The sequence below is a fragment of the Tyto alba genome, unplaced genomic scaffold, assembly GCF_018691265.1.
Source record: "Tyto alba isolate M040663 unplaced genomic scaffold, T.alba_DEE_v4.0 Super-Scaffold_14, whole genome shotgun sequence".
Classification (NCBI taxonomy): Eukaryota; Metazoa; Chordata; class Aves; order Strigiformes; family Tytonidae; genus Tyto; species Tyto alba.
In genome coordinates, this window is record NW_024881276.1 from 29,785,777 (window position 1) to 29,794,559 (window position 8,783).

The 8,783-nt window shown below is 41.9% G+C and overlaps 1 protein-coding gene across 7 annotated transcripts in view; it reads left to right on the top strand.

Annotated features, from left to right (window-relative positions):
• Nucleotides 1–7,818, top strand: part of GART (phosphoribosylglycinamide formyltransferase, phosphoribosylglycinamide synthetase, phosphoribosylaminoimidazole synthetase) — a 41,764-nt gene extending 33,946 nt beyond the window's left edge. For all 7 annotated transcript variants that reach the window (XM_033011408.2, XM_042788427.1, XM_042788426.1 and 4 more), the window contains 4 exons: nt 239–369; nt 1,832–1,973; nt 5,041–5,156; nt 6,380–7,818. In XM_033011408.2, the coding sequence (XP_032867299.1) occupies nt 239–369; nt 1,832–1,973; nt 5,041–5,156; nt 6,380–6,562 (572 nt within the window). In that variant the 3' untranslated portion in view covers nt 6,563–7,818. The remainder of the gene's footprint in view (nt 1–238; nt 370–1,831; nt 1,974–5,040; nt 5,157–6,379) is intronic.
• The last annotated feature ends 965 nt before the right edge of the window (nt 7,819–8,783 follow it).

Consider the following 8,783-nt stretch of genomic DNA (forward strand, 5'->3'; position numbering starts at 1 on the left):
CCATCATTCCAATTCCATCAATTACAGTTTACAAATTTAATTACTAGTAAAAGCCCTGTAGCCTCCAGCTGTCAAATTCAGTTCCCAGTAAGAGCAATTAAAAAAGGATTATTGTTAACATCAGTGGCTTTTAGATTGGGTCTCACCCACATTGCTGCATATTTAAAACCTTTTCTAGTTAACTATATTTATTCTCCAGAAACAACTCGATATTCATGAATTATTTTTTCACTCATAGGCACAAACCTGGAGGCCCTTATAAATAGCACAAAGAAGCCCACCAGTTTTGCACAAATAGTTCTTGTTGTTTCTAACAAAGCTGGTGTGGAGGGGTTAAGGAAAGCTGAAAAAGCTGGTATTCCTACAAGGGTAAGTATTTCTCATCTTTTTAAAACTAGCCATCATTAGCTGTGAGTGTAGCAGGAAGGTACTATGAGATATTGGGTTTTACTAGGCTAAGAGATGGTTTGATAGGAAGCCTTAGCTTTTCTTTTTTGGCCTGTCATGAACTTGTGCCCTTGGGCAGACTACCTAACATGGGAAGCAAAATACTTCCTTTTCTCCTTCTCAGTGATGCTGCCAGCAGTCTTGATGATTTTGGGACCAGTCTTTATATTAAACTGGCACAAAACTTTCAGTTAAACTTCACCATTTATTTAACTGTCGTTCATTTACACTAAAGTAACAAGCTATTTTATCCAAATTTAATTTTAAAATCATATGCTAAACAGACATGGTAGTTCATTGGAATGAAGTCGAGATCAAGCTCAGTGGGACCTTCCACTGGCTCCCTGGGCACTGCTTCAGGCTCTCCAGGATTCATTCAAAGCAAACTGTTTCCCATAGTGTCACTGGATCCAGTGCTGCATTGCTTTGCCCTGTGTTGCAGTCATTTGTCTTACAGATGTGAAATGCTACTGTTCTGGCTCAAGAGCATTTTACAGTCACTCTCCACTGATAACTACAGACATAGGGAAGCGTTGGGCCCAATGCAAGCTTTGTTATTACCTTTAATAGTAGCAGGAGCTGAATATTAGCGCTGCTGTCTCTGCTTTGGGAGTACACAAAGATCACAAGTAAAATATGTCCATGGTATGGAGGGAAAAAGCAAACATAGAACGAGGAAAAAAATAGTCTGAGAAAGCTCATGGTCTCAGTGGGTAAGATGGAAAGTGAAAGGTGAAACAGAGAAGTACAGGCCCTGCCAGTTGTTACCTGGTAGTTCCTGGCAGAGTTCAGCCCAGTGTTGAGCTGGGATCTGTTCCTAGTGCCCTCTGCCACCTTTTCAGCTAACCAGTTCTGTTTTGGTTTTTTTTTTTTTCAAAACTACTGTGGTGAATAAGGTAGGGATTAACAGGTACTTTTATCCAAAATATTGACTTTATGCAGTAGGGGCTGTTTTATGAGTTTGTGATTGGCCTTTATTTCAAGCTTTTGTGATATAATTTTTGGCAGGGTGGCTTAAAACCATCAGAGGCCTTAAATTGAGTGAAATCATTGTAGGGCTTTATGTTGTCTTAGTGACCTGCATTTGTAGGTTGTTAAATTGCGGTGAAATACTGGGGCCTACACCTCTGGTCCTGATAAAATAGAACTCTTGTTTATTCTGATGATTGTTCTCTGTGAATAGGAATAAAAACTACATGTTTGTCTGTTAGCTGCATACATTTATGAACTGTTCTTATTGTGGATGTGCACCCAGCTCAAGCCACATGTGGAGATTTACTTGGGTTTTGTTTATTACTCCAGGGTACCATTTCATTGTGCGGTTAGGGCTTTTAGATTAAATTAACACCGTGTCCATATTTCTTTGTCTTTTGGGTTATCACAGGTTATTGACCATAAATTGTATGAAAGTCGCACTGAATTTGACAGTGCAGTTGACAAAGTCCTTGAAGAATTCTCAGTTGAGCTAATCTGTCTGGCTGGATTTATGCGAATACTGTCAGGTCCTTTTGTCAAAAAATGGGAAGGTAAGCACAACATAGTAGTGTATGTATTTAAAAAAAGGTAATTTTACAGCTTATCCTCAAGAAAAATAAAATGGGAAAAATATAGAAAAGGGAACATATTAATTCTGGGTCTGAGGGCAACTAGACTCTTTCTCATTCTTTTCCTTACAAGATGGGAAGAGAAAGACAGTATTTTTCCCCTTTCTTCTACCATTTCCACAGAGATTTAAGGAAGACAAGGGCAAATGCAGGTCTCGTAGTCTTTGATTTATTAGAAATTATTTTAAAATAAGTCTGTGAAGACTTTAGACCTCCACAAACGTAAGGTGCAGGGCAAATTGTTTCCTAAGCAGTAGATGTTGGTTGGGGAGAGGTGAGCATCCAAACACTGAGAATTCCATCCCCTAACAGATGACCTGCTTCGGCTGTGTGTAAAACTGCAAAACTGGGCAGCAGTGTGCAGTTCCTCTTAACAAGACCTTGCCAGTCTTCTGGTCAGACATCCCAGGAGCTGTCTGAATACAAGGCTGGTGTGTTTCACGGGCAGATCCAGCTCTTGTTTGTCCAAAGTGTTCACAGTGTCTCCATTCTGGTCATCTTTTACAATTTTTCCAGGTCTTTGTTAGAGGCTGGTAACACCTCTGCCTACTTCAGTGGCTGCTCTCCCTCCCCCAGTTGTTACATTCCTCTTATTTCCTTCTGTTTCTTTTAGGGAGTCCTGAATCACACAGAGGCAGCTGCTCTTCTCACTGTTTGCTTTGGGTTCAGTCACGGTTACTTAATTTAGTTCTTGCTCATACCAGTTACAGGCTGGCCAGCCTGTATATGTTGCAGCTCTCCGGGTGGCCTTTATTGTTCACGTGGTGACTTTTGTGCTACCCTGGGTGTGTCTGTGACACAGACCTTTTACACCTGAACTACTTTTCCGACCTCTCTTTAAAATCAGTGGAGCAAAACAGGCATTCCTAGAAGGCAATTCATTTTATGCTAAAGCTGTCAGCTAAAGTAAGTCAGATGAACTGTTTTAGTTTCTTTGCATTCGTTACAGAGTCCAGAAGACAAAGATGTAAATGTCTGTACTGTAGACAGCTGTAGTTAGGAGAGAGGAATCCCTCACTACAAGAGATGTGTTTTGAGTAGAGTGTCTGTGTAGAGGATGGAAAAGAACTTTCTCTTGTGCAGAGACCTTGCTCAAAGAAAGGGTGAGTTTAGTTCCCCCTGATTTAGGGACAGAGCACTTCCAGCGCTGATGATCACCCCGCACAGGGCAGGATTGGCATTACATGTATGACTGACCCAAGAGCTAAAGAAAACACTTTCTTCAGTACAGTATGTTTAACTTATTTTTTAAATGTCCAGAACTGGATTGAGCTTGAAGACAGATACCTACCTGAGCTTTGACCAAGAGTATGCTTCAGTTAGGTCTTAGATGGGAGCTCAGACATTCAGTTCAGCTCAGAGATGTGTGCCAGCTAGCAGGAGCCTGCTGTAAAACTCTGATCCTGCCATGCCTAGTCACTGACTACCCTAAATAATCCATGAGTAATCAATTCTTGTTGCTGCTGTCCTAAAAGCCATTACTTTTTCTTTCTCTTGCAGTCACAGGGACATCAAGTGTGAAGTTAGTTGTGAAACTCTTTCTTGCTTAACGGCCATGGAATGTTAATTTTGAATGTTAACATAAAGGACAGATTAAAAAACAAGACAAAACCAAGCAAACAGAAAACCACATTCCTTTAGAGCAGTTTCAGACAGATTTCTAATGAGAAACGGGAAATTCAGACAGAAGTGCAGAGTGTTGTTTTCAGTTCACTGTCCCCAATATTTGTTTGCTCGAGCAGCAGGCAGGGAGATGCTGATGCTTAAAAAGGGGTATTTTTGAGATACAAAACACATCTGAGATATTGTTGAAGATGAGTCTCTGAGTTGCACAGGACGGTAGCGGCGTGAGTTGTTGCAGCGAGAGTGCAGGTTTTGTATGGAGCTGCCAGAAATGGCCTTCACTTCACATTACAAAATCATAAGCCGCTATTTCGGTACATTGCTGCCTCCGCCAACATATGTCAGCTCAGTCTCACTGCTTGGCATTTAGGTGGTGTTCAATGAATCCTGATGACACACAGTCTTCCTAAACAGGAGGCACCCAGAGACAGCGTGGGCGTAGCATACTGTGGTATAAATAGTATCGATGGCCACTTTTTTTTTTTATCCTGTAAGGATTTGTACTGAATCTAATAGAAGATCCAGGGCTGTCAAGCACCTTTTGACTTCACTCTGGTCCAGAATGGGCAGGAGGAGTGGTCACAGACAGATTAGGAAGGGGAAACCTGCCTGCCGGAAGAAAGAAGTTTTCCTCGTGGATTAACCGTCGCACTGCTGTAGCAGTGGGAGCCTGAGCTCACGGGCAGCCACTCTCCCTTACTTTACAGCTAGGCAGGAACTCAGGCATATGCTTTCTCTCTTAAGGCAAATGTAAGGTAGAGGCTTCCCAGGGTTATAACCACTGTTGCACCTGGTTGAGCATTAGAAGTTACATTATCAATTTCAGGATCCCCCAGCCAGCTTTCCGCATGGAAAGTAGTAGTGGCAGACAGGTGCTTTTTGGAAGGGCAGAGAGAAGGGCTCCTATATGAGCAGCTGTTGCCTTTTATTAAGCCAAAACAGGTGTGGAGGAAAAGTCCAGGCTAAAGAATTTTTGCCTTGTCACGGGGAAGGGGGGAGGGTCCATTACATCATTTGAAACTGCACCAAGTTTCTTCTGGGTCATGAGTTTGTAAGAAAGAGGATCGCGCCTATGATCAAAGAAGAGAAGAACCAGATGATGAGGGAAAGGACCGCTACATCAAAAAATTAATCATTATTAGTCACTGGAGAAATATGCTTTAGCCATGCAATTAATTGTAACTGATAGCCATCTTTGATTTTTCTGAAATAGCACGACATTCTGAAATGCTTCGGACTGGTTATCTGTCAGTATCATCAAAAAACAAGCGTGTGAAAAATCTTTTGTTCCTCTTGATTATGGTATTTTGAACACTCTAGTAAGGCTGAATTCTAAAAGACAATGATGTCACTTATCATTTTCCAGGAAAGATATTGAACATCCACCCATCTCTACTGCCTTCTTTTAAGGGAGCAAATGCCCACAAATTGGTGTTACAAGCTGGAGTCCGAGTCACAGGCTGTACGGTACACTTTGTAGCTGTAAGTACTTCCTTCTCCCTCCCTTTAACTGTATAATTTATTAGTCTTAAGATTTTCACCTCAGAGCTTGCTTGGAACACCCTTATAACATCACATTTGATTACCTTTTCTCCTTTCTTCATTCATAACATTGATAGACAATGTAGTGCTTTAATTTGCTGTCCCTGGAGAAGGAATTGGAAATTAATAATCTATTCAGGTGTTTGAGCTTTACCTAAGTTAACTTCTTCCCTAAGCATCCCACTGCTACCTTCCACCAGTTGGAGTGGGGGAAGTAGTTCATATAAGGCCTTGGCTAACCCAAAACCTTTATTACTACACTGCACCAACTTAGATTTTATCATACAATTTTCCTTATTTGTTGCTTTCAGGAAAAAGGGGGGAAAAAAAGGAAAAAAAAAAACCCCAAAACTCGGGAAATGGCACAAGAAGCATAGATTTGTTAAGAAGTAATCCAGTGTTTGTGGGAACAGAGAAAAACTTAACAATTTGTTAGTTAAAAAGTAAGAAAACAGAAGCCAGAGATCTCCCAACTTGGAAGATGCCCATTTTCATCAGCTCAGGGGACATTTTTTTCCATCTTGGTCAGTTCTCAGGTTGACAGTAACTAGTCTCCCCTCTTCTGCTGCATTCTTCAGATTATCCTCCCCTTTTCCACTGCTCCTGAAATCTGTTCTCCTGACTTTTGCATTCTCTTGGCAAAAAAGACAAAAACTGTTTTTCCAGATAGAAAAATTGCATTCCTTTCTCCATGATATGACTTAGGGTTTCTTCTCTGTGTGGCAATGTACTGAGAAACAATAACTAAACAGCAGGGATCTGCCTCATTAACATCCAAAAGAAAGATCTCGTCCAGCTTGGTGCCAAGGCTTGGCTAAATCACTCTTCTGAGTTGAAATGTCATCATTTTGTCCAATTTAGCCTATCGTGTCCCCAGTTAGCATGGCTTTTGTTGCTTTCCATAGCAGAAATGTTACTCGCTGCTCTTCTGCCTACCTCCTCTTTTACTCTGAACCCCACGCTTCCGTCAGTTCCTGACAGGCCAGTGTGAGCGCCAGCATCTCCTCTGCACTCCTCACATTAGCCCAAACTCCTGTTTCCTGTAACAATGTAATGAACAGATCCCCGAGGCAGCTGGATTACATTCCTTGCCGTACACCTGGGCCCCCATCTCTCCCCTCTTTCAGCAGAAAGTCCAGACTTTCTGGCTGTTGCTTTTCCAGGAGGAAGTTGACGCCGGAGCAATCATTTTCCAAGAGGCCGTTCCAGTTAAGGTCGGTGATACAGTGGAGACCCTGTCCGAAAGGGTGAAGGAGGCTGAGCACCGAGCCTTCCCAGCTGCCCTGCAGCTTGTCGCCAGCGGGGCCGTACAGGTGGGGGAAGCTGGCAAGATCTGCTGGAAGTAGGAGCAGCGTGTCCGCGAACGTCCTCGGGCGGAACAGCTGGGGCGCCTTCGCTGATCACAACAGAGGCCGCAGCCCAGTAACACGCACACTGTACTCTCTTTCACAAAGTGTTTCTGACACAGAGTTTACCATGTCATGTTCTCACTCAAATGGTTAAAGATTAAAAGTAAAATCCGGAGAAAGCCACAAATGGGAATATTAAGGCAGGGGGCTGTTCTCAGAAGGTTCAGCAGTGGCTCTGTTACACGCTTCCTAATTGTAATCACGTACTTGGCCAACGTTTCAGTTCTCAATCACTTCCTTAACGAACAAAAAACCATTCAGTTAGTGACAGAGATCTGAGCATCTCTGAGATAGGCTTAGGAACATCAGTATTACTTTCTAACAGATCATACAGGCTGTAACAGGGGATTCTCATGTGCTGTGAAGTGTCTGCAAGGAAAAGTAATGGAACTAGTACAATGGAAGAGACAACTAAAAGCAAAAACCTTTACTTTTAAAAATCTCTAGTCAAACCAAGAAAAACTGGCCTCCCAAAACACTAACTATTCCTGCAGATAATGAAAAGGACTTCTTTTCCACATAGTTTCTGTTTTAATGTTGGTAGACCTTGTCTGGCACAGATTCTGGACATACCCTGTAATTGCAAATATTGGACCTGCTATCAATCAAATGCTAAATAGAATTAAATGTTTGCTGGCCATCTGCCTTCGAGCATCCCCATGTGAATCCACATATGAATTCCCCTCTGAGATTTGTTCAGAGCTGAAAGAGTTGGGGTTTTTGGTTTTTTTTTTGAATGAGCAGAAAGGTCAGGAAGGAACTAGATACAAAATGTCTTCTTGGCTTGTGACACATTCTTCAGAAATTCTGCTGAAGTTAAGTGCCTTTATTCTTGGAACAGTATTTTCATCTGGAATAATACTGATGGAAACCCAGTAAACATTGTTGTTCTGAAAAGAATAAGGTGTTTTGCACAGCTCAACTCTTGTGAAAAAGCACATGGTCTTCTTTTAATGTTTTAGTATAGTTGTGAAAACGTTTTGGTGTAGTTGCTAAAATAATGAGTTTTCCCCAATACAAACCAGAAACATCTGACTGAAGCTGATTATGTATGTTTTAGAGCTCCCCTTTAATACAGAGAAAGCTGATTTGTATTCTGTACACTGATGTCCTTATGGTACTTCCATGTTGACGTAATCTCAGTTTGGATATTAAAATAAAATCTAATAAAGTTAAAAAATTAAATATCAAAATCTTTCCTTGGAATTCCTTTACCAGGGTATAAATTGGGGGAAGATTATGTGAAACAGAATTTAACATTTTCTACAGTACAGCAACTGTAAATCAGTTTGTGAGGTTACAGACATGTGCAATCCTGCGTAAGTCAGTAATGATTTGCCGAGTGTGGTAACCTCATTATTTCAGTGGCCAAATGGTCCGTGGTGAAGAAACCTGCTGACAAAATATTCCTGTCATCGTTCGTCACCGAGGATAAAGCTCAAGCAAATACAGAGGAAGATGACATGGTCAAATTTAATTTGCTTGTAAAGGGCAAAGAACAAAAGCTAAGTCTTCATCCCAGCGGTTTTCCTCACAAACCTGCCCTCCCACAGAAGGGCCTCCCCCACAGGCAAACTGCCCGCCAAGGCTTGAAATCCAGCCTGTCTCGGCGAGGACGCGAAGGATGCGCGGAGCATGCAGCGCTGGCAGGGGTTCAGCCCGCACAAGTTCGGTGCCTTAGCCAGGAGAAAGTAAACATTTTCCAAGTCGCAAGAAATTGTACTTAAATCAACCCGCACGTTAGAAGAAGCAAGACTATGAGGGGTGAAATCACTACCTGTACAGTTAATAAATATAACATTATTGATAAAATCAGTTTGATTGCTGCCAGAAAGGCTAACAGCAGAAGGCCTAGGCGCTCCAAATCCAATACCTCATGCCATCACAGACAGCTTGAGCAAGATTCAGGTATTTTGCCATCTAAGGCTGATGACAAATAGGATTTAGGCACCCATCTGTATTTCTACAACCGCATAAAAAAAGAATTTCGCTGTGAACTGGATCTTAGATGGCTTTGCTTCAATTACCACTCTGTAAAAAGAATAAATAGATTAATAGATTATCACCACACCCAATCTCAGAGGGATGCCAGGAACACAATTGGGGAAACAGTTGTTCGATACCGTGGTGCTCATCTGGAGAGCTACCGGAGCACAAT